The sequence below is a fragment of the Littorina saxatilis genome, linkage group LG4, assembly GCF_037325665.1.
Source record: "Littorina saxatilis isolate snail1 linkage group LG4, US_GU_Lsax_2.0, whole genome shotgun sequence".
Lineage (NCBI taxonomy): Eukaryota > Metazoa > Mollusca > Gastropoda > Littorinimorpha > Littorinidae > Littorina > Littorina saxatilis.
Genome location: NC_090248.1, coordinates 25080717 through 25108439, shown reverse-complemented (window position 1 = coordinate 25108439; position 27723 = coordinate 25080717). Strand labels below are relative to the sequence as shown.

Here is a 27723-nt window from a genome sequence, read left to right as displayed (position 1 = left end):
TGGTTTTCAATGCGGTCTCCGCGTTTGAAACTATCTAGGCTACACTGTCTGTCGCACACATAAACATACACGCTCATGTACACGCAAACAGTGGTACACACGCAAGCGCACACAGACCATCACACGCAAGAAAAAAAGACTGTATGTAAAAAGAGTGAGTTTGTTTGTTCGTTCATGGGCTGAAACTCCCACGGCTTTTACGTGTATGACCGTTTTTACCCCGCCATTTAGGCAGCCATACGCCGCTTTCGGAGGAAAAAGAGTGAGTTCATGTACACTCAAAGTACTTTGATGCCGCTGAAGATAGTATTTGATGGCAGGGCTGCTTTGTTTTATACAACACGACACAAAGAAAAGGTAATCCAAAGTCAAGATGAAGTCTAGGGTCCAGTGATTAAAGACGCTCAACTAAACGTCTTCAGTACCAGGTCTGCATACAGAACAATGAACTTCACAAGGATGTACACAAGTAGTACCATCCCAGAAAAGGGGAGGGATCAAAAGTAAACAGATGAGTTGAGAATATATTTACTGTTTGTAAACTGTTGAATTTTTTTTATTTTGGTTGATTTTTAAAAGTGTGGATGTTGATTTCTGTGCTACAGTTTTGTTTTTTTCTATCCAAAGACAGAAACAATCAAACAGATAGACCAACTCACAGTCACATGCTCGCACACAGACACAGATGTAGAGAGAGAGAGAGAGAGAGAGAGAGAGAGAGAGAGAGAGAGAGAGAGAGAGAGAGAGAGAGAGAGAGAGAGAGGGAGGGAGAGAGAGCGAGTGAGAGAGAGAGTGAGAGAGAGAGAGAGAGTGAGAGAGAGAGAGAGAGAGAGAGAGTGAGAGAGAGAGAGAGAGAGAGAGAGAGAGAGAAAGACACACACACACACACACACACACACACACTAGAATATTTTAATGTGTATATAAAGCAAATATTTATTTTAACGACAACACTTCACATTCTTAGGACAGGCTGGCAAATGGTAAAGATGAGAGCACAATGAGAAGCAAGTTTTTCAGTGATGAAGTTTGTGGTTTTTTAGTTGGCACTTGTTTCCATTTCTTCTTCTTTCTTTTCATCCTCTGCAACAGAAACAATGACAGTTTTGTTAGCGGGCAAGGGAGAGAGACATTACCTCCATGCCTCTTTGCATAAACACACATGCATCTCTGGTACACACTGTTCACAAATGTATAGACCTTTGGCTCAACAACCGAGATATCCACACATGATAATGTTCACACAAAGGAATGCACACACACATGAACTTGTGCAAACACATCCACATTAAAAGCTGTAATTTACAATCTGATTATCTAGCAAGCAAATTGAAAACATGCTTACAGAAACAATTCTAAACATACCTACTTAACATTGCATTTTCCCTTTTTGAGCCATGTGACGTCAGAGTTTAACTTGAATTCTTATTTAGGCAGCTGGCCGAGACTAATTAACCAGGATCAGTACCAAAAAGCTATTTGTTCATGTATGTTTGATTAAAATATAACATTCTACTCTGATTTCAACAGTCATTGTTCAACTGAACCACTAGTGCGGTCTGGTAATAGAACAAAGACTGTCAGGGGATCTTTCATATTTTGGTGAAAAATGCATATAACATATTTTTTTATTTTCCTTTTTTTTTTTTATAAAGGTATTGCTGGTTCTTAGCTACAATAATAGTTTTCTTCTCATCATTTATGCACTTAATTGTTTTAACACCGAAGTGCAAATCTATGACCTACTTGGTAAAAGAGTAAGCATGTGCTTCTCTTGTTATCAATCAATGGGGTGTTGCAGGTAGCTTTGTTTTCTCCTTGGGGATGAAGCTACCAGGGGAAGGGATTGTGTTGGAGGTGCGGGTAGAGGGGTAGCCCTCCCGGTGCTCCCCCTTGGACCTCCCTAGTCTAGGACCCTGGGTCTTCGCGAGGTGGCCATTGTGGCGTAATCCCTCCGGACTAGCATAACGTTTCCCTATCCCAAGACCGACCGTGCGTGGTCTATGACCACATCCTCTACGAGGTGACCCTATCAACTAGGCAGCGAAAGCCCCTAGGCGAAACACGGCGGATCTAGAGGAGAGAACCTCGATAAAAAATTTGAGCTGCCATGAAGACGGAGCATGTTGGCTGAGGACAGCGGGCAGACCTTCTGTGCCGACACCCATCTACAGGAGAAAACCAGGCATGCACGCATCAAACCCAACATGGCCATACAAACGGATCAATCAATCAATATGAGGCTTATATCGCGCGTATTCCGTGGGTACAGGGATTTAAATTTTTTTTTTATGCAATTTATATCGCGCACATATTCAAGGCGCAGGGATTTATTTATGCCGTGTGAGATGCCAAACCATCTACTCCCTACCATAGGCTTTTTGCCACACTGAATTCTCTCAATGTGGAAAAGTACTACAGCATAGACCGGTTGTAAGAAACATCGGATGTAACAACGTCCGTTTGTATGAAAGGTGCTGGGGGGGGTCCTGGCAGCATCTACTCTTTGTTATTGTACTTAGAATTTTTCGCTTGTAAGAAACACGGATGTATGAAAGTCCGTTTGTACGAAGGAAATCTCTGGTCCCGAGCAGCACCAATGGCCGGTTATAAGAAAATAAGTTTAGCTGAATACCTTATAATTTTATTTTTATTTTACAATTTTAGAGCTCCAATTTACTTTGATCCATATTTCGGGATTTGTTTGTTTGTTTGAGTTTTCTTTTCTGCTAAACAGCTAATTACAATTGATGAATAGTCTTCGATTGTCAAGTAGAAGTGGTGATAAATTGCTTAAGTATGCCTTGTATTGGACTCTGTAAACGGAAGTTATTTTGGGTAGTCACTGCCATGCATGAGGTCATGCAAGCTTACATGTATGTATTCTTTCTTTCTTTATTTGGTGTTTAACGTCGTTTTCAACCACGAAGGTTATATCGCGACGGGGAAAGGGGGGAGAGGGGATAGAGCCACTTGTCAATTGTTTCTTGTTCACAAAAGCACTAATCAAAAATTTGCTCCAGGGGCTTGCAACGTAGTACAATATATTACCTTACTGGGAGAATGCAAGTTTCCAGTACAAAGGACTTAACATTTCTTACATACTGCTTGACTAAAATCTTTACAAACATTGACTATATTCTATACAAGAAACACTTAACAAGGGTAAAAGGAGAAACAGAATCCGTTAGTCGCCTCTTACGACATGCTGGGGAGTATCGGGTAAATTCTTCCCCCTAACCCGCGGGGGGTACATGTATGTATGTGGCCTTTCTAATTTAGTGTGAGTGCTTGCACAGAAGCGAGGCAAAAGATGCCAATCAGTAGGCATAGTGGGCCAAAAGACAACTCTGCTTGAATCTCCATTGAATATCGAGATGGGTGAATATATTTTTCATATTTTTTCTAGTATACATGTACTTAGAACAGAATGTTCTGATTTCTTTTCACTCCAAACAGATCACTATTCATTTCCTAGCTCAATTTGAGTCGAAGGAGGAGGGGTGAGTGGGGCGGGGATGAGATAGACAGACAGACAGACAAATGCTCATATATGGAGAAAACCCCTCTGAGCTTTCAACAATTTCAAAAGTCTGTCGAGGTACATCACAAATGGTGATTATACTTCGAACCCTCTGAAAGAATTATCATTACATTTGCACGTTATTTCGTCTGAGATGTAGCAAATTGTCAAACATATGACATTCTCTCTTTATTTGAATCAATGCCTGTTATGCGTCCGTTAGCAGGATTACCATCATTATTTGTTTTACTGCTTTTGGAAATAAAAGCTTTAAAGATAAAATTTCCTTGGTCTCTCTCTCTGTCTCTGTCTCTGTCTCTGTCTCTCTCTCTCTGTCTCTCTCTCTGTCTCTCTCTCTGTCTCTCTCTCTCTCTGTCTCTGTCTCTGTCTCTGTCTCTCTCTCTCTGTTTGTGTGTAATACAATTTAAACATACAAAAACAAGTAAAGGCGAAAATAGTGTGAAAACATCAAGTTTACATAGAAAAAACGAATGACTGGTTATAAGAAAGTCGACTTGCAATATTTTCTTATATCCGGTCAAACCGGTTACAGAAAACACTGGATATAAGAAACCTAAAGTTTGGGTCCCCACGGGTTTCTTACAACCGGTCTATACTGTATTACCATACCAACTCAATCAATGACAAAACTCTTTGTGTGTGTGTGTCTGTGTGTGTGTGTGAGTGTGTGTGTGCATGCATTTGTGTGTGCATGCATTTGTGTGTGCATGCATTTGTGTGTGTGCATGCATTTGTGTATGCATGCGTGTGTGTGTGCTAGTGTGTATGTGTGTGTGCATATGGGTCGTTCTACAAAGCTGTGTACCACGAGAGGGTCATGACTTTAGAGTTAGATTTCAGAATGTTTCTCTTGCTTCTCGAATGATATAAGGATATCAGCAGACTGCAAATTGACCAAAGAGATAACGATAATAAAATCAAGAAGATCGTTAGGTTGGTTAATGTTATGTATGAAAGCAAACACAGAAAATGACGTCAAAATGGCGTTTTTATTGTGACATTGCTTACATCTTGTTTTTAAGTATCCGTGTGGCTGCCAATGAAATGCGACCATGAAACCCCCAACATACATCTTCGTTGTGTTTTGTGCTAGTGTTACATATGCATTTAGCTGTTTGCCCTTACGCATGTTTACAGTGTGCATTTGGATCGTTAAAAAATAACGGTTGCCTACGCAACATTTGGTTTATAAAACCAACCGCGAACTACGTAAACGTGTCTATAACTTCTGTACGCACGAATATGCGACTGTGTGTATTATCAGGCATTACTGATGTGTAGTGAACATGTTGGAATGTGCGCCGTGTCAATTTGATCCGATTTGAATGTGATTTTGCCTTTTGCGTGTCGCCACTAAGCTTCATTTATATTTTTTTCTGGTTACGCTGGATCATTAAAAATGATATTTGTCACTTAGCAACGCATCAAACTTGGTGTTTCTTTTGCATGCAATGTTCTTCAACATCGCTGAAAGGTTTTTCCATAAAAAAAATCCCATTAACTTTTTGAACGGAGCAGGCGTGGAGCGTTTTATGAGTCGTTACCAACGAGGGACGAATGTTACGCAGGCAATCTTTCGCAACTCTTCGCTCTTAAAATTAATATTTTTAAAAAGTTCAACATAATAATGTTTTATTTTGTGATATACATGCTCGGTGTCTCTTTGTCAAGTCTTTGGCTATTCTTTGTAGTCTAGTCTTGTTTCAGTTGTAATAGTTAAGGTAAAAAACCGTTGAGTTTTCATCAAAATTTGAACACACTCGATCGACTAGTTTTTTTTTCAGAAAACGATAAATCGAAGAAAATCAGATTAAATGCTGTTGCGAAATAGAGAGAAAGAAATCCTGTGTCTGTGAAGCTGATTTCCTTGTTAGTGGGCATTTAAGCAAAAAAAGGAGCAGTCCCTTCAAACTAAACTTATGTATCCAGAAGACTTGACTGGGCGAACCAAGCAGGCAAATTTAGCATCGGATTTCACTAGCTTACAGCATTTACCCTCCCCAACTGCTTAAAGTTTGAAATTGTGCGATTTTTCTCGCCCATGACACTTAGATTTATGGTAAAGGAAGAATAATGTTTCTGACAGGACCACTTAGAAAAGATTGAATTATCAATCAAATATAACAAGAAGGCGCAAGTGGTCAACTAGATCTAAACAGTTGCCCATCGTGTTTATAATCTGTGCCATGTAGCTTTGAAATCAGCAATACATTGTTTCAGACACATAAGCTGTAAAAACCCGTAAAGTACATTGACTTTTTCGAAGCATGATCACAAAAATATGGTCGCAAAAATGAGGCGATTTGGTAGAAAAATAAAGTTTTTGAGGTAAAAAGTATCGTGTCTATTGTGTTGATAGTTTGTGTATTGTTCTGTATCTGAGTTATTCCATGATTCAGATATAAACACAAAACAATACCAACGTGTTTAAGAGAGGAACACTGTGTGTTCGACGTAACTCGAAGACACAGCAAATCATTAATAATCAAAATTGTTAAGGCTCTTGATCTGCCGTGTGTTAAAAACAACGCACCTAAATCTGTTCGAATTTCGAGTCTATTCAATGACGACGTCACTAAAACCAAAAGAATTCCATTCATAACACAGTCATTCATAAGCCGGTTGATGACGCCACGTCATGGACCAATCGAATCGTCACAACATATGCTGATGTCAGCTGCGACGCGGCGCGAAAATGTGCTAACCTCGCCTTACTTGTCTCTGTGATAACTGATTCTGGACTTTCAATGTTCATTTTCTAGCTGCATGTCGACTCGATGTTTTCTTATTGATACTGTTTGTTTGTTGGTTGACGCAACCAAACAAATACGTTTTAGTTACCAAATATCTATTTCAATTCGTTTCCCCCCGACTGCATTTTATTCAGAATGAGCTCTGAATGGGAAGCAAATAAAACTTGTTACTATTATACTATGGCTTTTTGTAATCTGTCTTGTGTGTTTGGACAACATTTTACGCTAAACATGTGTGATGTTACACACCTTTCCGACCACCCCTCGTATCCAAAAAGCATAAACTTATCTTTTGTTTAGCATGGCACCGTGGCATATGTCTATATCTGTCACATAAACCTTAAAAACAACCTATTCATACAGTTTCAATTTTCACGATCCATGTCACACTTTTGGTACACAGCTTTATGGAATGACCCATATGTGAGTGCCTGCGTGCAAGGGATGAATGGCTGTTTTCCAGACAAAACATTATAATGAAGTGTGTTCTTAGGTTTACAGGTGTTTTGCAGTAGCAATGCCAAGAAACAATAGAAATGCATCAAAAGGTGTGATGAATGGATGGATTGATGGAAACAGACTGTTTGATTACGGTTATTTTGTTGTCAACATTGTCAGTGCAAGTGCGTGTCTGTATGAACAAAATTAAAGAACACACAAAGCACGGATGAACATTTTTAAGGCTTTCTAGCAAAAGGCAAACCCAACAGTGACAGAAATGAACCACTAAAGAGAGCACCAGCAGCCCAAATCACATCAATGTATATGTGTACGTTCAATGTGCGAATTAGCAATAATAACAATAACAAACACTTTGACTTTGTTATCCATTAAAATAAACACTAAAATAAATGAAAAATTGTTTTTCTTTTAAATCCGCACAGAAAAAAGAACTTTGAAACTTGACTTTCAGTTTGGGCTCAATAATGAATTTAACTCATAAACATGCAGTACTCTGCCATTTTGGAGTTAGTCTCAAGAAACTTCAACATGCAGTGATGTAAATCAAACCATGTGAGACACCTGCTAATCCTCAAACTGGAAATGCATTTCTTAACATTAAAGTACGAGTCCAATTTCAGAATTTACTTTCACTAAGTAAAATCTACTTCATCTTAAGAAACAAGTCTGCATTTGATTTTAGGCGAATGTCGTCTTTACGTATTATCTCTCTCCTATTTTTACCCCTCTCTTTGATCTCGTTTAATAGTAATGTACTTATCCTATCAACAAGAAACAAAGAATCAAAAACCAAGAAAGGTAGTGAATGCAAAGTGATTTTTTTTGTCTTGTCTATAATTAAATGTTCCATAAACATACCTTTCGTGAGTCTTTTTTTTTTAAATGATCAAGTTTGGAACATTTGCAGTCTATCTGTTTCACATTTTAACAAGGAAAAGTTGGTCTTTTCCCAAACACCAGAGGGGAGCCCCAATAAACCAAAACCATACCACTAACAAAACAACTGCTGTCCTGAGCTTTTTCACACAAAACAGCTGACACTGACGTTTTCCTACAGAAAGCAAACAGAAAACATTGCACCACAAAATTAAGGAGAAAGGGTGACAAATCTCAAGCTCAACCCATTCATCTCTAAATTGTACACATTTAAAAAAAAAAATTGTTATTAAGAATTTGTCTCATGTTCAGGTCTGCAAAGTCACAGTTCACAGTCTGTTTTGTGTGAAAAAGCTCGTTATTTTCACCTGTCATTGATGATTCTGAAAAAACATTAAATGAAACAAATCTGACAAGAACTGCAGTGTAACAAGGGTTAAAACAGAGGTCTTAGAGAAGTTTTACCTGCCATGAGGAGGCACCCCAACCCCTCACCCCTCCCAACCCCATCAAAGGTTGTTCTCTCTTTCTAACAGGCATGGGAATTCAAAAATAGAAAAAACTCTGAAAATAGGCCACGGTCCAGGGGCCACCTAGGCCCCGGCAGGGTACAGGGGCAGCGCCTCGTTGGGGGGCGAATCTCCCCGGAAGGAAAACGAATTTTAGCATTTTAGATTTTGATAGTTCTTGTGTAAGCAAATAATGGATAGAGAGATAATAGTATACATATAATTTAATTTACCTTTTTTTTTGCCGCGGACAACTTTTTATTTTCGATGAAACGTAATTTCCTTTTCGCGGAAATCCGCGATTTCGCGGACAATTCCCATGCCTGTTCTAATGACAGAGGTTACTTTTATTGATAGGGCCTAAAAAAAAATAGGTGTGGTTACAGTAAGCCGACCTACCCTATTTTTAGGGGCCGACCCTATAACTTTTTATTACATTTGTCAACAACAACAACAACAACACAAAAAACAAAAACAAAACCGAGTGCAGAAAACGCAATGAAAGCGAAAGCGCTCGAGTCGCACACTTCTTTCCCTATCAAGTAGGTTTAATTTGTACACATTAAAAAAAAAAAGTTTAAAAAAAAAGTGATTGCCTACCTTCCTACCCTATTTTTTTTGGCTATGTTACAGGCATGAAAACTGAAAAAAAAAAAAATACTGAAAAAAAAATTCAAAGGCGCGTAGCGCCAAGTTTTGAAGGCGCGTAGCGCCAAGTTTCGCTGGCGCGAAGCGCCAAGACTTCTAAGGGGGTCCGGGGGCATGCTCCCCCGGAAAATTTTTTTACAAGGGTGCAATTTGGTGCAATCTGGGGCTATCTGAGCCTTAAAATTGGATTCAAACATGGCCCCAAAACTATTTTACTATAACTATGACTAGAAGAAAAAAAAAGAAAAAAAAAAAAAAAAAGGAAAAATACGGAAATCAAAAAAAAATACGGTTTATTTTTTTCAAAAATACGGAAAATACGGAGAATTTTCATGCCTGATGTTACCTTAACCACACTTTTTTTTTGTTTTGCCCAGACCAACAGAATACATGTGGTGATGAACAGAAAGCGTACACTGAAAATCCCCTTTCAAGACCCTTGGTTTAACCCCCCCCCACACACACACACACACACTTTTAAGACCCTTGGTTTAACCCCCCCCCACACACACTTCAAGACCCTTGGTTTAACCCCCCCCCACACACACACACTTTCAAGACCCTTGGTTTAACCCCCCCACACACACACACTTTCAAGACCCTTGGTTTAACCCCCCCCCACACACACACACTTTCAAGACCCTTGGTTTAACCCCCCCCACACACACACTTTTAAGACCCTTGGTTTAACAACCCCCCCCCACACACACACTTTTAAGACCCTTGGTTTAACCCCCCCCCCACACACACACTTTTAAGACCCGTGGTTTAACCCCCCACACACACACACTTTCAAGACCCTTGGTTTAACCCCCCCCCCACACACACACACTTTCAAGACCCTTGGTTTAAACCCCCCCCCCACACACACACTTTCAAGACCCTTGGTTTAACCCCCCCACACACACACACTTTCAAGACCCTTGGTTTAACCCCCCCCACACACACACACTTTCAAGACCCTTGGTTTAACCCCCCCCCCACACACACACTTTCAAGACCCTTGGTTTAACCCCCCCCCCCACACACACACACTTTCAAGACCCTTGGTTTAACCCCCCCACACACACACTTTCAAGACCCTTGGTTTAACCCCCCCCCACACACACACTTTCAAGACCCTTGGTTTAACCCCCACACACACACACACACTTTCAAGACCCTTGGTTTAACCCCCTCACACACACACACTTTCAAGACCCTTGGTTTAACCCCCCCACACACACTTTTAAGACCCTTGGTTTAAACCCCCCCACACTTTCAAGACCCTTGGTTTAACCCCCCCCCACACACACACACACTTTTAAGACCCTTAGTTTAACCCCCCCACACACACACACACTTTCAAGACCCTTGGTTTAAACCCCCCCACACACACACACACTTTCAAGACCCTTGGTTTAACCCCCCCCACACACACACACTTTTAAGACCCTTTATTTTTGGATCTTTTGTTCAAAACATATGTAAGTTTATGCTTTAAAGACCTGATTTTCTAGTTTGAGAGCTCTTAAAGGTGGGGTTTCATTGTACAGACCTGGGAACCCCTGTTTTGCACTTAGAGTATTCTCAAACAAACTTGGTGTATTTTCAGAAAAATGAGCGTACTCCACACAACATTTGAACATCCATGATTCAAACATGCTTCACACGCGTCCGCCACATCGTTAATTAAGTTTACCTATACATGTACATTTAAAACAAATCCTTTTTTCAATTTTTACTGACAAAAACTGTAATCATGTGTTAAAATACTGGATCGGCTTCAAGATGGGCTTGTGAATAAAAGTAGTCTAGGAATTTTTCTCGTCGTATTTTTTTCTCACTGATGGTACTGATCGTATTCTCGACAATCATGCGTACAGAATACGGCGAAATCGTATGGGTTCCCAGGTCTGATTGTACAAAGATGTCCCCTTTATATGTACTGCTGAATTTTGTGCCAATTACTGCAGCTAAGGCCCCCCCCCCCCCCCAAAAAAAAAAAAAAAAGTCTGTTTACGAAAACATAGGCAAAAAAAATTGGGTCGGTAGGTCGGGATTTTTTTTCTTTATTTTTTTTCTTTCAAAAAACCATATTTGGCTCACGTAAGTGTAGCCTATGCGATGGTAAACTCTGTCTGTCTGTGCGTGTGTGTGTGTGTGATAGAAACTTTAACATTTGAAGACGTCACATTATGGCATAAGAGGGTTAGACGTCACGCGAAGGAATTACTGAAAGTCTCGGTCATTGTTATTTTGAGCGGGCCGAGACTAGTTGGCAGTCGTGTCCCTGTAAGTAGGCTACACATGCAGACAGACAGATCTAGATCAAGTGTCTCGCTTTCTTGCACAGTGTCACCTATGCTTACTGTGTGTGTGTGTGTGTGTGTGTGTGTGTGTGTGTGTGTGTGTGTGTGTGTGTGTGTGTGTGTGACGGAGTGATTGAGTTTGTGTTACTGTTTGTCGATTTCTTACGTGAGCCTTGAAGGCTTCGCCTCTTGTTTTAAGTTATTTTGCCAAAAAACAAAGACTTTTTTTTTTTAATTTATTTTTTTATTTATCTTTTTTTCCCCAAATGTTCAAAAAAATCTAGGGTCGCGCGAAAAAATAGGGTCGGTTGGGATACCGTAAACAGACTATTTTTTTTTTTGGTGCCTAACTATAATGTGACCCAGGAACAAAATAATGATGTCAGTTTTAGTTAAAGCATGACCATGAACAATTAAAAGAAGAAAACCTTTCCTCTAGGGTGAATAAACATAACACCACAGATATCAATCAATCAATATGAGGCTTATATCGCGCGTATTCCGTGGGTACAGTTCTAAGCGCAGGGATTTATTTTTATTTCTTATTTTTTTTATTTTATGCAATTTATATCGCAGGGATTTATTTATGCCGTGTGAGATGGAATTTTTTTACACAATACATCACGCATTCACATCGGCCAGAAGACCAGATATAAAAGACACAATGGAGAAGAAACAAGTCGCGTAAGGCGAAAATGCATTTAGTCAAGCTGTCGAACTCACAGAATGAAACTGAAAGCAATGCAATTTTTCAGCAAGACAGTATACTCGTAGCATCGTCAGTCCACCGCTTGTGGCAAAGGCAGTGAAATTGACAAGAAGAGCGGGGTAGTAGTTGCGCTGAGAAGGATAGCACGCTTTTCTGTACCTCTCTTCGTTTTAACTTTCTGAGCGTGTTTTTAATCCAAACATATCATATATATATGTTTTTGGAATCAGGAACCGACAAGGAATAAGATGAAAGTGTTTTTAAATTGATTTCGAAAATTTAATTTTGATCATAATTTTTATATTTTTAATTTTCAGAGCTTGTTTTTAATCCAAATATAACATATTTATATGTTTTTGGAATCAGAAAATGATGAAGAATAAGATGAACGTGAATTTGGATTGTTTTATAACAAAAATATTTTTTTTACAATTTTCAGATTTTTAAAGACCAAAGTCATTAATTAATTTTTAAGCCACCAAGCTGAAATGCAATACCAAAGTCCGGCCTTTGTCGAAGATTGCTTGGCCAAAATTTCAATCAATTTGATTGAAAAATGAGGGTGTGACAGTGCCGCCTCAACTTTTACAAAAAGCCGGATATGACGTCATCAAAGGTATTTATCGAAAAAAAGAAAAAAACGTCCGGGGATATCATTCCCAGGAACTCTCATGTAAAATTTCATAAAGATCGGTCCAGTAGTTTGGTCTGAATCGCTCTACACACACACACGCACAGACAGACAGACACACACACACACACACACACACACATACACCACGACCCTCGTCTCGATTCCCCCTCTATGTCAAAACATTTAGTCAAAACTTCACTAAATGTAAAAAGGACAGCAAAATGTGAATAAACGTAAGACCAAAGAGAGTCTGAGTTAAAAAAAAGAAAAAGTAGGGAGGAAAAAAAAAAAGACAGTAAAAAAAATGAAAAAATGTAACATCTAAGTGAGTCTGATTTGAGAGAAAAAAGAAGATAGATATACACTCACCAACAAAAGTAATTAAATAAAGGACAAAAAAAGGGTAGAGCCATGGAAGACAAATAAACAGATAAGTACCTTCCAGTATACGCTGAAGTTCATGAATGGATGTGATGAGCACCAGAAACTGTTTACGTCGCAGCTCAAGCTGAAAAACAATTAGACAAAACTACTGAAACATGCTTACAGATGAAAAATATACACTAAACTACTGCAGTAGGCACCCCCAACCCACCCCTCAGATTTTGAGAGGTCTTAAACCGGAGTTTTACTGTCTAATGTTCAAATACATCATGTATCAGTTTTCAAGCAAAACAATCTCATTCAAGACCAAAGTCTTTGCATAACAGACTCTCAGAATGTAAGAGTGAAGGATTTGTGAGAAAAAAGAAAGGTATTGTTTGCAGTCATTATTGTACATCTACTTCATTTGTGTGTGTGTGTGTGTGTGTGTGTGTGTGTGTGTGTGTGTGTGTGTGTGTGTGTGTGTGTGTGTGTGTGTGTGGTGTGTGTGTGTGTCTGTGTCTGTGTGCATGCGTGCGTGTGTGAGTGTATGCATGTATGTGTGAGTGTATGTGTACGGGCATGTGTGTTTTACCTTTGAGAGCAAGAATGAAAATCGAACACAGCAATACAAATAAAATGACAAACAAAAACATCTGAAGATGTCAACCTTATGTCTTCGACCAACATAACAAAATTACCGCTTTCAGAGCAGTCCATGGGCACATACATGTAGTACGTACTTTATAATGACACCAAACTTAATTAAAAGAAGAGAAAAGGTTTGTTACACACACTGGGCGGGAGTGTATTATGTTACTTACCTTTTCTTCCAGCCTCTCCTTTGTGTCAGCAAATGATTTCAGTTCTTTGTCCAGACTCTGCAGCTGACTGTAACATAACATAGTATAAGCAGATTAACCCCTTGACTGCCTTAGGACGGGTATACCCGTCATGCGCTTGTGCAGCCGCAGCGCCTTAGGACGGGTTTACCCGTCTTCTCCGTTCAGGAATTTTCCAGAAATGCTACGTCACTGCTGACACACAAATAGCAGCCAATGGTTTGGAAGGATACCTCATTCTCATGAATAAACATAAATGGTGACGCGGTTTTGCGTCTGAAGGCTATTTTCGGCCTTGGCGACAGGGTAGGGGAGAGAAATCTTGACTCGTCAAAATGGCTAACGGTGACAGTCGACCGGGCCCTAGTAGGGAAAAACAAAGCCGGACTGACGCTACAGGCGGTGCAAATGATTATGGATACTAACAGGGGAAGGGGGAGATCTTCTTTCGGACGATTAATTGGAAACAGGTAGATGACAGTGATTATAATCCTTTCTTGGAGCAAGCAAAACAGCCACCTGTGTTTGATCCACAGGCACCGGAAGATGCGCCGGACTGATTTTTCAAAAGTTCATATTTAAACATCATTATAAGCCAAACTAATTATTATTTCCATGTTTAGACACTAAAAACAGATTCTTGGTTCAATTTCCTTTAAAAATAACATAGGTTTTACTTACCTACCTACTGCCAGTTTGGAGCTAGAATTTTTTGTGAATTATTACACCCCGAACTCCAATATTCCCTGGCAGTCAGGAATGCACATACGCAAGTTTTGATTGGCAGCGAAAGGGTTAAGAAACGTAAGCATAACAGGACAAGTAAGCATAAAAGGCTCATTACTGCTGTTGGCGCTTTGTGTCTCGGTTTGAACAAACTCCCTGGAGGATTTCCCCTGTCTATTTTCGAGAGCTAGTCCTAGCATGCTGAGATATAGATGTCTAATGCCGGCATGTTAAAAAACACTGCCGCAGTGGACTTCTTGGAGTCAAATATCACATCATATTCTCAGCATATTACCAATACCTGTTCCAATATAGGCCAATTTGTCTGAGAGGATGTTAAATTCCTATGGTCTGGTCAAACTCTGAGCAGACAGAACAGTACCATCCTCAAATGCATGCACAAAGACTGATGCACTTGTAAAAGATCCCCAAGTTTCAGTGAAAGACTAGGGACTTGTGTTACGAACATGATTACGATTTAGGGATTAATATTTGATGTAAATGGAGTGAATATTATAATTACAATTGCAAGCACCTATGAAAGATGTTTTTGCCTAGGTCGACTATCTAGCCACATTTTTTGAAAATGGTCATGCTTACCTGATGTTTTTGTAAATTCTGAGATAGGAAGGATGCGAGAGATTAAGCATGCACGGTGAATGAGGGTTGCCCAAGTTGAGGTAAATTGACTTTGATTTGTGATAAAACCGGTTTATTTATACTCATAGTATTGTGTGATTAGGAGTGCTCATGTAAACTTAACAACTTTCAAACACACAGATACCTAGCACTCTCGCCATGGAAGGCTACTTCATGCCACTCATGTGGCTGCAAAAGAATTGGTGTGGCACACAGAACTCTCATAGTAAAAAGGTGACCCTCATAGTAAAAAGCTCAGGAACGCAGAAGAACCCTTAAAAGGCTGGGATACAGGTTAAAAAGCTTACCGTGTAGTTTCTTGTCTGTCAGGATGCTGCTGTATGACTTTGGCTAGGGCATCATATTCTGAAGAAAAAAAAATGGTGACACCAAAATGAATACACTGTTCAGTCAAAATGTTAAAATGACTAACCATGCAGTCAAACCATACTTGAGCACAAGCACATGCATGGTAGCTTACCAGCTCTAGGCTGAAGGAATGAAGGTTAGCACACTCAACATTTTTTAATTGTTTTTTTAACAGGTTTACTATGAACAGGGCTGGGGTGCGCAAACAAGTACTCAAAGGAATAAGGACCAGCCGCGGGGTCAGATTGGTTGAAATTACAAGTCTCAATTTTCACCGGTCCAATTAAGTGGTTGGTTCTCACCCTATTGGGAACTTTCTCATGCACATTGGCCCAGATGTCCAAAATATCTCAGTAAATTACTTTATTTATGATGTCAAAACCTTATCACACCACCTTCACACGCACACCTAAACTTTAGAGTTTAAAATACCAGAGTTAATACAAGATTTTAAGACCAAAAGCAATATTTCTATGTGCGAACAAAAACTTATAGAAATAAAGAGAAGAAAAATAAACTATGACAATCGGGTATATTAAAAAAAGAAAAGAAGATGTTTACAGCAGTCCCTGCAATGTACGGCCCCCGGCGTGAGCGGACACCTGACATGTACGGACACATTTGCTCGGCACGGAGTGTTTTCCTTCTATATTTGCCCCCCCTTAAACGGACACCTGCAAAACGTGGACGCGGACACTCATTTTCGGTCCCAACAGCAGGTCATACCTCCAATGTACGGACAGACCATCGTCAAATTTTCACCACAACAAAATCGATAACAGAGCAGTCCGGCTCTTGGTACAAAGATCACAGCCGCAATGGTGTGATGACAGTCACTGATAACTTGAGTGCACGTGTACCCATCGTGTGTCTGTGTGTAACCTCTTTCATTGACAAGATACTCTTGTTTCCCCTCAGCCTTGACCAGTGAGTCGGTTGCCTAATCTATGAACCCTTCAGTTGTCTTGCTTTGTCAAAAGTTACGACACAGTCAACTGGTTTTGCTCTGAGTGAACAGTGCAGCTGGTCTCTCTGCCCACAGCCCCCAACAGTACATGGCTGGAGGGAGTGAGAGAGAGAAAGGGGGGGGGGTGGAGGGTTAGCTGGCTAAACTCTGTGGGGTGTCCGGTGTCACCGCATGTCAGCAGGAAGAGCATTGGAGAGAAATAGAGAGGTGTACTCTTCCACACAATTTCCAAGCATCAGTTGTCACGGCTTGGGGTAGGCATTAGTGAGGGAGAGTGGGAGCTGTGTTATGTACAGTGTATTTCCGACTGAAGAGTGAAAAGTCACTGCCATGCCACATGATCGGCATGCAGTCAATAAAGCCAGACAAGAAACAAATAAATTACTTGATTATGACATGCAGCTCTATCTGCTGCTATTTATTCAAACTGGTTTTCAAGCTTATTCTTGCAAAGCATCTGCACACGCTCCTCTGTGCTGTGTTTGTGTGGCTGCTTTCGTACATGTCAGAGCATGGTGAGTGTGTTCACTGCCTTGAGGATTTATTTTATCTCTTCTTTTCAACACTTTTCATACAAATCATTTTTACAGAACGTTTAAAGAAGTATTAGGAGTTTATTGTTATTGTTTAGTAGCCACAAGAAGTGATTAGCATAGACTCAATCCTGTTGTTTGTGTGTCTCTGTGTGAGTGTATGGGGGAGGGGGTGGTGTGGTCACCCCTCCCGTGACCGGACACCTGCAATGTACGGACAGTTTTGCTATGGCCCAAGGGTGTCCGTTCATGAGAGGGACTGCTGTATTACCTTTATGTCAAAATAAATTAACTTAGCTGTATTGAGCAAATGTTCAAATCTTAAATAACATTTTCACACACTAAGATTTCACTTTCAGTAGTGTCCAGATGTTTGCAGAAATCTTTTACAAAAGCAAGAAAATACCTTGTCTATTTTTCCTGATGCGCTTTGCCTCTTGTAGCTCCACTTTGCACTCAGCGATCTTCTCTGTAGCTCCCTGGATCTTATTTTCTGTAAGAGCAGACACAGAACATTTAGCTCAGGGAAGCTGTACATATTCAGTAATTCACAAAAGCACATGGAGAGAGTGAAGAGGAACTTTCGAGAAAAAAAATAAAGATTTGTTCATTTCACGGACATCTTCTTTGTTTCTTTCTCTGACACACTCTAAAACAGAGACAAATGTACAAACACATACAAAAACACATATAATTTTCACTTTCGATTGCTCTTTTCTCATTCTCTCTGTCATCCACACATGCTCCCTCTCACACACACACTTTTGCTTTCTCTAAGAACAGGTAAAGAAAAAGGCGTAGCCTTTGTAGGGAAACACTCTTTGCTTTTAACCCTCCCCCTTTTAAAATAAACGTTATGACCATCTCTCTTTCATTCTTTCTTCACTTCTCTCACCCACACACATTTTCAATGACTCATAGACACTGGAAGTTCAATTCATGATGGGAAGCACTTCGTTCATCAAACAAGAGAGGAAATATTGGCAAGTTTCTCATACTTTCACAAGGGTTACATACCTATGTCTTTGGTGAGTTTCTCATAATTTTCCTGCTCATGAAGGTTCATGGCATGAACTTGCACAGATTTCTCCATGGTAAATTCACATTGGCCAAGCATGGACAGCATTCGCTGGTATGTATTCTGGCTGTGAACAAAACATTGAAATAAAAACTTACAAAGGTTATGATCAAGTTGTAAAACCCTGGAAGGATGTGAACTTTCAAAGCTGTAGCTTCAAGTTCTACAAACAAACAAACAATAAGAGTTCATGCTCAGATGAGATTAAACAGTTGGAGGTAACTGGGCCTTGTCCTGTGAAAGAGAAAAACACATGATAATTTTCTGGTTTTGACCCAAACATGATCTCACTCTGACCTGGAAACTGAAAACATGAACAGCAACTCCCTACAACAATTCCATTTTCCATAAAATCAAGGGAGATAACTTGTAAAGTCATACATAATAAATACAGTGTCCAGTGTCTAAGGTAAAAATGTGTCCAAAAATCTCACTGAAAATAACGCAACAACAAAAGTTGAGAGTAATTTCTTGACTTTAAAAAATCACACACATAAAAGTGGTCAGCAAAAAATTTAAAAAATAAAAAAATAAGTATTTTGATGCATTCATATCACATCACCTTAATTCTCCTTTTTACTCTTTTTTGTTAAACATGTTGCTCAAAACTTTTAATTTTATATCCCTTACGCCTGCTACAACCTCTGGTACATGGTGCTTTTGTCTCAAATCTCCAGATAACAACCACACTGGCACACAAACTACATCATATCCCAAATTTCAGATGAAGCTCCTACATGACCAGTCTCACATTTAAGACGCCAAAACCGAAGGCATTAAAACAGGTCCCACTAGAGCAGGGTTTCATTTACTAGTGCGCCCTGCACCATTGGCGCATTAAATCTGAAAATGTCCCATCACAATTCCCTTCAGTGCGTCAAAGGGCGCATTGAGATTAGGTGCCACTGCGCCACCAAATATACACTTTACATCGGATTAAACACACACACACACACACACATACAGAGATAACACGATATAGCGGCTAATTCTCAGATGGCACCATATTGCACCCTTTTGCATCTTTTGTCAAAACGCGTACAGGCCGCTTTGGCGCTTCTTGCCTTCGACTATGTCCCATCGGAATTTGGTTGAGTGGGACAAATGTCCCTTTGCCTTTTTCTCCCAGGCTAAACCCTGCTAGAGATAAAGCGTTTGAACAGATAATATATGTTATTCCCCCCTCTGCTTCTTTCTCTCTGTAAAGGTGTAGGGCTAGTTATTTTTCGGTAACTTACCCAACAACCAAAATCACTTACCCAACAACGGGCCCGAATCCTCGATAGCTCACAGGTTGATGAGTTAGACTTTGAGGGAACTACTTTAGCGATTGAAAAGTTCCGAACGCTCCAATGTACGAAATATACATCTCTAGACCAAACAATACAAACATACTGCATTTAAACTGGCAACTACAGGCTTGAACACATTAATCTCCATATAAAATCTATGAGTTTGGTTGTTTTCTAAATCCAAATCTAACGATCAGTGCAGAGAAACTCGCTTTAGATCTCTTGTGAGTGCACGCAAACTCCCAAGGCAAGTAACTCTCGTACGACAAGAGTAGTTCCCCTTCCAAATTTTCTGAACTGAGTTGCTTGGACAAGAGACTGCAATCCGACGGTTAGTTTTCGACAATATTTCATTTTATAAACAGATCACACGCAACCAAATGCACACATCGCATCAATTTAAAGAACATACAGCGATTTCATACACTATTTTGCCCCAGAAAACGGAACTTCATACAGTTTTTAATGTTGGAACACGGGTGCAAAAGTTCGTCTGCTTGTCCCATTCGAAGAAAGAACATTTCCTAAGCGATACCAAAACATGACCAGAACACACACTATCTGCCTTTACCGGCACAGCAGAATAACAACATAACTGTGTACTTGATTTTAGTCCAAAACAGGGAAACTGACAAGAAGTGTTAACAGAATTGATTGATTTTCCCTGAACTATACAACCGCGCATTATTCAATCGCCAGCGCAGGTAGACTGGTTGAGTGATTTGGATTCGATCAAACTTTCGCACAAAAACTCCTCTTTTCTTTGAATAACTGAAGAAAGGAGGAATAAAGAGGTTACATACCTCGTCTCAGTGATTATTAAAAATAATGGTCTCAGTTCGCGGTCATGAAAAAGCTCGCTGAAGCTCGCATTTTTCATGATCCGCTAACTTCGACCATTATTTTTGATAATCACTGAGACTCGGCATGTAACCTCTACTTAAAGCACATCAGAAAATAAGGGCATGCTTAATTTTTTTTATGTTTACAAAATGACAACACAAGGTTGATGAAAGAATGCTTCTCCAGGTGCAACAAAACAGATTCTTACCATCTCAATTGGTTGGGAAAAGTTGAGCTTCTGAACACACATCCGTTTAGTACCCTGAGGTGTGTGAACATTTAATCAAAGGTACATGGTGAACCAGAAACTCCTGATCGCCGTCCATAAGATGCTATGAAGATATTTACCTTATGACAGAGAAGACTAAACCATAGATTGACCGTATTTAGTACCTGTCTTCATCGTCAGGAGAACTGTACCAGCGAATGAATGTCTTCAAAAGATTGTTCAGGCGCTTGTCATCATTCCCTCCTTCGCCGTCTATCAACAGGCGACGACGGATGATATCATCTGGGAAAAAGAAAGACAAATATTCAATCAATCAATCAATATGAGGCTTATATCGCGCGTATTCCGTGGGTACAGTTCTAAGCGCAGGGATTTATTTTTTTAATTTTTTTAATTTTTTTATATATTTTATGCAATTTATATCGCGCACATATTCAAGGCGCAGGGATTTATTTATGCCGTGTGAGATGGAATTTTTTTGCACAATACATCACGCATTCACATCGGCCAGCAGATCGCAGCCATTTCGGCGCATATCCTACTTTTCACGGCCTATTATTCCAAGTCACACGGGTATTTTGGTGGACATTTTTATCTATGCCTATACAATTTTGCCAGGAAAGACCCTTTTGTCAATCGTGGGATCTTTAACGTGCACACCCCAATTATCGAGACTGGATTACTGCAACTCGCTCCTAGCCGGCCTCCCAGACGCCAAGCTAGACCGCCTACAGCACATCATGAACAATGCAGCACGTCTTGTGCTGCGCAAGCGCAAGCGCGACCATGTCACCCCTCTCCTCATGACCCTTCACTGGCTACCAATCAAAGCACGCATAACATATAAAATAGCTACCCTGTGTTACCGTAGCCTTCAAGACTCTGCCCCTTCTTACCTGTCTACGCTCTTAAAGCCACACGTCCCCACACGCAACCTCAGATCCGCTGACGCAGGGCACCTTGTTGTCCCACGCATCAAACTGAACGCTTTCGGCAAGCGCGCCTTTATCTACACAGCTCCCTCTATTTGGAACTCTCTGCCCATGTCTGTCCGCCTTTCTACCTCTCTCCTTTCCTTCAAGTCCTCTCTAAAAACACACCTCTTCCGGCAATACTTCAACCCCTAGCCTGTTCAGTATCTGCCACATTGAGGAGAGGGGTCACTTGCCATCGTAGCGCGCTGTGGGCCGGCTGGGGGCGGGTTGCTGTTTCATGTGCCTGTTTCTTTGTTTATTTCCGTGTTTGAAATCGGCGTGCGGGTCTGTTTTTCCCTTGTACGTGCGCGCGTTAGCTGTCGCGGTGTATGAGTGTGACTACACATGCCTTGGCGTGTGTGTGCGAGGGCTGTATTTTGTATATTGATTAGTTGATACATGTATAAATGTGTCTCCAGGAATATGTTTTGTTTTAATCTTGTGTCGATACTATTTAGTTCTGCCTCGTTATTAGCCATTGAGTATAACTGTTTTATCATCATTGCTTTGTTGTTGTTCTTTGGCCATTTACGTTGAATGACTTGTTACACATCGACATTGATAGTTTTATTCTTCTTCTTCTTCGTCGTTCGCTAGATAGTTTTATTATAAGAACCTTTTCTAATTCCTATTAACTCGATGTTCTTTAACTTTCTTTATACATAAATGCATATTGTAAAGCAGTATGCATTGTTAGAGGATCTTCTAGTAGCAGTGTTCAAATGTCGAAGCTGCTTTTCCCAGTTTTACCTAAGAGACCGACTGTATATTGTGTTATTGTATTTGTCAGACTTGATTGTACCAAGTCCCTACACATGTTGTAATGCGCTTAGAGCCAAATATTTTTGTTTTTTGTAAGGGATAGGCGCAATATAAATACACTTTATTATATTATTATTATTATAGTGTACACGAAGGGACCTCGGTTTTTCGTCTCATCCGAAATATTATGAAAAGTGTTGCCTAAAGTAATAAGCGTACCTACCATTCCTTAAAATAACAAGACTTTATCTACTCTTCCAATTTAATTATATGTAAAGCTACCAACTGTCTGAAATCCACTCACAAACAACCCTGACCATGATAGAAGTTTTACTCATGCAGCTTTTTATTAGTGATCTTAATTCAGCGGAACTCTTCTTATGCCCCCCCTAGATTTAAGACTTCTCTCCTTTCAAGACATTGCTTTTTCAGATTTTGTGTGTTTACTAAAACACTAAAAGTTTACCTCCCTTTTAAGACTTCTCACTGTTAAGGAACTCAAATTTCTCGGGGTTTTGTTTAGGTCTTAAAAGGGGGTTCAACTGTTTTAGTGTCTTTTTTTCTAAACCAGCCTTACTGTTGTTCGCTCATTGTCAAGAAGATTGTTACCTGGTTTACACAGTAGAGAGCCAGGACCAAGTGCTCATGTTTTGACAGCCTATCATTTGTTTCATTTTTTTTATATCTTTCACAAGAATGTGTACAACATAGGGGGGCCCGGTAGCTCAGTTGGTAGAGCACTGGACTTGTGATCGAAAGGTCGCAGGTTCGAATTCGGGCCGGGACGGACACGGGTCAACTTTATGTGCAGACCCAGAGACGGAAGCCATGTCCCACCCCCGTGTCATCACAATGGCACGTAAAAGACCTTGGTCATTCTGCCATAAGTGCAGGTGGCTGAATACACCTAAACACGCAGACACCTGGGTAGCGCGACTCCGTTGCTGCTAGCTTTCCACTGGGAGGAAGCGACCCGAATTTCCCAGCGATGGGACAATAAAGTAATGAAAATGAAAAATGAAAAAGAAAAAAAACAACATATGTACAGGTCAATGAACATAGTTTGTGAAATCAGATAGATGGACTGCATGAGAAGCTGGCCAGTTTGAGCATCTCATCTAAAGGCACCATCTTGGAGAACTCATAGACAGCAGGCCAATACTATTTAGTGGTAGATTACTGCAAGGTGCGCAACAAGGTCACACCTGTATGCCAATAGGTCGCGGCTAGCGGTAGATTACCGCGAGGTGCCTGAGAAGGTCACAGCTGTATGCCATTGCTAATAAGTCATGGCAAGCGGTAGATTACTGCAAGGTGCAGGGCAAGGTCACAGCTGTATGCCAATAGGTCGCAGGTAGCGGTAGATTACTGTGAGGTGTGCGACAAGATCACAGCTGTATGCCCATAGGTCGCGGTTAGCAGTAGACCTCTGCACACTATCTGCCAAGAGCACTAATAAGTTTACAGCGAGGTCACTGCGAGTTTGCAGCGACCTTGCAGCAACATTTTCATTTCTGTAAGGGTACTGGCCAGAAGACAACAGCCTGGGCACCACTAAGCTCTGGGGACCAGCTGCTTAACTGAAGACTGCAGACTTCATGGCAGCCACTGACTGAGCTAAGGCCGTAAGGGTAATGACCATGAACATTGAACGCAGAAGAAGATGGGAACTCATGCTTTACATATATCTGTTGAGACATGACCAAGACAAGAAGCATCTGAGAATGATGGTCCACTTGCCTTATAGTGGGGAATTTTCCCCGAGTACGCAGTACTAGGGTCCTGCAGACTTTAATTGTGTGTCTGTCTGTCTGTTCGTCTCGACTTAACAGCTTATTGCTGGGAAACTACTGGGCGCAGTTCGTTCAAAAGTTGATACACTAACTTGATAATAGGTCCGATTGATCGTATTAAAACTTCATAATGTTACCTGGGACCTAAATGCCCCAAAAAACACAAAAGCCACTCTTAACGGTGGGAGTTTTTGCGGTGGGAGGCTGGTCGCTTTGCGAACAGCCTCAGCCGAACATGTCACGGAGTGATGAGAAAAGCATGATTTGCAAGCCAGCCAGCGGGTGCGGGGATTTGGTCTCGGCAAAGAAAAAACAATGCAGTGTTTGTCTCGGTGAGACTGAAAGAGAGACAAGAGAGCACGAGAGAGAGCGACAGGGACACACAGTGACCAAAGTGATCCGGATTCGATTCCCGGCATGGGCGGTCTATTTTGTTTTGTTTTGTTTTTTTAATTCTTGTTTACTATTGTTTATTATGAACGTTTTAATGTTTTATTTTACTCTAATAATTTTTTTAATTGTGTAAAATAAATAAATAATATATATTTTTTTAATCCAAGTGATCCGGGTTCGATTCCCGGCATGGGCGGTCTATTTTTTTTTTATTTTTTTTTTTAATTCTTGTTCTACTCTAATAATTAATAAATAAATAATTTTTATTTTTTATTTTTTTAATCCACGTGCACAAGACAAAACCTTTCATACTGGGGGAGCGTACTCGGGTCCAGCGCCAGCGTTTTTTATAAGGCATACAGATGAACCCAAGCTGACTAGGAAGAATTGTGCAAGCTCTCTGATAAAGTTCTGCTAAGATCTTTCCAGAAAGGCTGTGGCTGGAGGTCCGGCGAGCCAGTTCCCGAGCCTGGGGGCTCAAGCACCGGAGAGTCGGTTCCCGAGCCTGGGGGCTCAAGCACCGGCGAGTCGGTTCCCGAGCCTAGGGGCTCGAATGGCTGCTCACCCTAAAAAACATGATTTTGTGTTTGTGTAGGAGTTTATAATCAGAGATTCTTTCGAAGTGTCTTGATGAAAAGTCAGGGGCGGATCCAATAATTTATAAGGGGGGTTTCAATATTTCTTTTCGGGACAGATCGACGGCGCGGGGCATTTAGTTGCGTTGGGGACGTGAAGCGCCCAAACCTCCTATGGGGGTTCGGGGGCATGCTCCCCCAAAAAATGTTGATCAAAACAAGAAAAATTGAGCAATCTGCTGCAATCTGAGCAAAAAGACAAACCCTAATACACCTTCCAAAAAGTTCATTTAAGAATACACATTTGGATCAAAGCAAGGAAAATTGACTGATCTAGTGCAACCTGAGCAAACAAATTACCCGACTGCCTTCCAAAACCGTCATTTTGATGACAAAGGCCGGCTCCTAGGGGGGGTCCAGAAAATGTTGATAAAAACAAGAAAAATTGAGCAATCTTGTGCAATCTGAGCCCTCATTTTGCCTTTATTTTTTATTTTTTTATTGGCTCGGGGATCTGCCCCTGAAAGAAGATTTATGTTTTGCCATAAAAAAACATGTTTGTTGTTTGTTTCCATGTTAAGTATTCATATACTGCATTTTGTTTAAACTAATGCTGCTTCAGTCTAGCCTCGGGACCAGTGACACACGTTGTTTGCTTCGTGGACGAATTCATTCATTTGGGCAATGCCGTGACTCGTAAGCTTTGTTGTTGCAATCTCAGTTCCATCACTGAACAGCTTTGGAATAAAGAATAGAGCAAAGTAAAAGTAACAACATTTAAGAGGGGGAAAAATAAGTTAAATAACTTAAACAGATTTTTTCATTAAAGAAATTAAAGAAAATAAAAGACGCCGGCAAAGGCAAGGCTCGAACCTGTGACCTCATGGTCTCTAACGCAATTCGCTACCGACTGAGCTAAGAAGGCAACATGACAGATAGGTGAAAAATAAGAAGGGCTATTTTGTGAGATACTGGTGACTGCCGGTTCCCGAGCCCACGGGAACCGGCTCCGTTCCAGAAAATGGGTTAGTCATATCATCCAGAGATAGAAATGATGGGTTTATTGACTGCTGCCTCCAGTTACTCTCTATTTTCCTCGTCTTCTGATTTCCTTTTTGAAATGTATTTATTATATATATATTAAGAGATTTGTTAAGGGGTCTGGGGGGCAAATCCCCCCTGAAGTTGAAGAATTGTAGCTATTTTATACACAATTTGTGGCTTAGGCCAAAAAAAAAAAAGGTCTGTTTACGGTAACATAGGCCAAAAAAATAGGGTCGGTAGGTCGGGATGTTTTGTTTTTTTTGTTTTGTTTTTTCCAAAAAACCATATTTTTACGTTATTTTTTTCTTTTCCCAAAGGCCAAAAAAAAGTCTAGGGTCACGCAAAAAAAATAGGGTCGGTCGGGTTACCGTAAACAGACTATTTTTTTGTGTGCCTTATCCTTGATTGGTAATCTTGAACTTTAGCGTGTTAAATTCCAAGCTCATAATTCAGAGGAATTTAAGTCTCCAAATTTGTAGAACCTGCACTTGTAATCATAACAAGTCATTTTCGATCCCTTTGAAGTTACGGAATGAACTCCGATGAACTGTACGAATGCATTTTGTTTACATGGGTCAAAGAAGGAATTATCCGTGTGAGTGGACAAGGGAGACAACTCTTTCGTGTAAATGATCAATCAATCAATCAATATGAGGCTTATATCGCGCGTATTCCGTGGGTACAGTTCTAAGCGCAGGGATTTATTTTTTTATTTTTTATTTTTTTTATTTTTTATGCAATTTATATCGCGCACATATTCAAGGCGCAGGGATTTATTTATGCCGTGTGAGATGGAATTTTTTTTTACACAATACATCACGCATTCACATCGGCCAGCAGATCGCAGCCATTTCGGCGCATATCCTACTTTTCACGGCCTATTATTCCAAGTCACACGGGTATTTTGGTGGACATTTTTATCTATGCCTATACAATTTTGCCAGGAAAGACCCTTTTGTCAATCGTGGGATCTTTAACGTGCACACCCCAATGTAGTGTACACGAAGGGACCTCGGTTTTTCGTCTCATCCGAAAGACTAGCACTTGAACCCACCACCTAGGTTAGGAAACGGGGGAGAAAATTGCTAACGCCCTGACCCAGGGTCGAACTCGCAACCTCTCGCTTCCGAGCGCAAGTGCGTTACCACTCGGCCACCCAGTCCAAATGATGTCCCATGGTTGACAACGCACGCCATTTTCGGTGCATTTTCGTCGGTTGAACAACCAAATTAATTAATTATGCTTAAGTTTGGAGCTAAATCCGTCAGTTAATTTCACGACAAATGTTATTTGGCTTGCTTACATGGACTTGTATCAAAAATAAGTGAAGAATGTCACTGGATTCTGAGCTATGAATTTAACACGCTAAAGTTCAAGATTACCCCTTGATTTTAAATATGATATATATAAATATATATATATATATATATCTCTCTCTCGTTTCAAGTTTCACTCATCTGCTCAAGTCATACATGTATTTCCTTTAGTGCTTTACAATCAATACTGTTTGCCAAAGAGAAGCCAGCATTCGTTTGTTCATCCCATCTCCTCTGCAACTGTAATCGGGAGGATTTACAATGCATACATCATTTAAACTTACACGTAATAATGTATACAAATACACGATTTACCAAAACCAGAATGAATAATCGAGAAATACAACGCCAACTTTACAGTACCGTCTGATATGGAAGTACCCATGTTGAAAGTGAAGGGAGCTAACTACGAAAAATAGTATTTTGTCGCTGATATCGTTAAAAATGTAAATGACAAAAATTTAGTCTATCTATGTAATATATGCCTTGAAAATATTCATTCAGGATCAGAAAAATATGTACTTTTTATTCGTGGCCCTAGTCTTCTGTTAAAATATGA

At 40.3% G+C, this 27723-nt stretch overlaps 1 protein-coding gene across 2 annotated transcripts; it reads right to left on the bottom strand.

Moving 5' to 3' along the window:
• Positions 1–910: 910 nt before the first annotated feature.
• Positions 911–27588, bottom strand: LOC138964309 (THO complex subunit 7 homolog). Of its 2 annotated transcripts, XM_070336223.1 has the most exons (9): positions 27528–27588; positions 20472–20589; positions 17883–18010; positions 17272–17358; positions 15305–15362; positions 13614–13680; positions 12865–12934; positions 8004–8018; positions 911–1083 (listed from the first exon to the last, which is right to left on the bottom strand). In XM_070336223.1, the coding sequence occupies exons 1-9, from the start codon at positions 27547–27549 to the stop codon at positions 1040–1042; spliced, it is 609 nt and encodes a 202-aa protein (XP_070192324.1). In that variant the 5' UTR covers positions 27550–27588; the 3' UTR covers positions 911–1039. The 2 variants fall into 2 exon arrangements, with proteins under 2 accessions (XP_070192324.1, XP_070192325.1); XM_070336224.1 differs by lacking the exon at positions 8004–8018.
• Between the last annotated feature and the right edge of the window lie 135 nt (positions 27589–27723).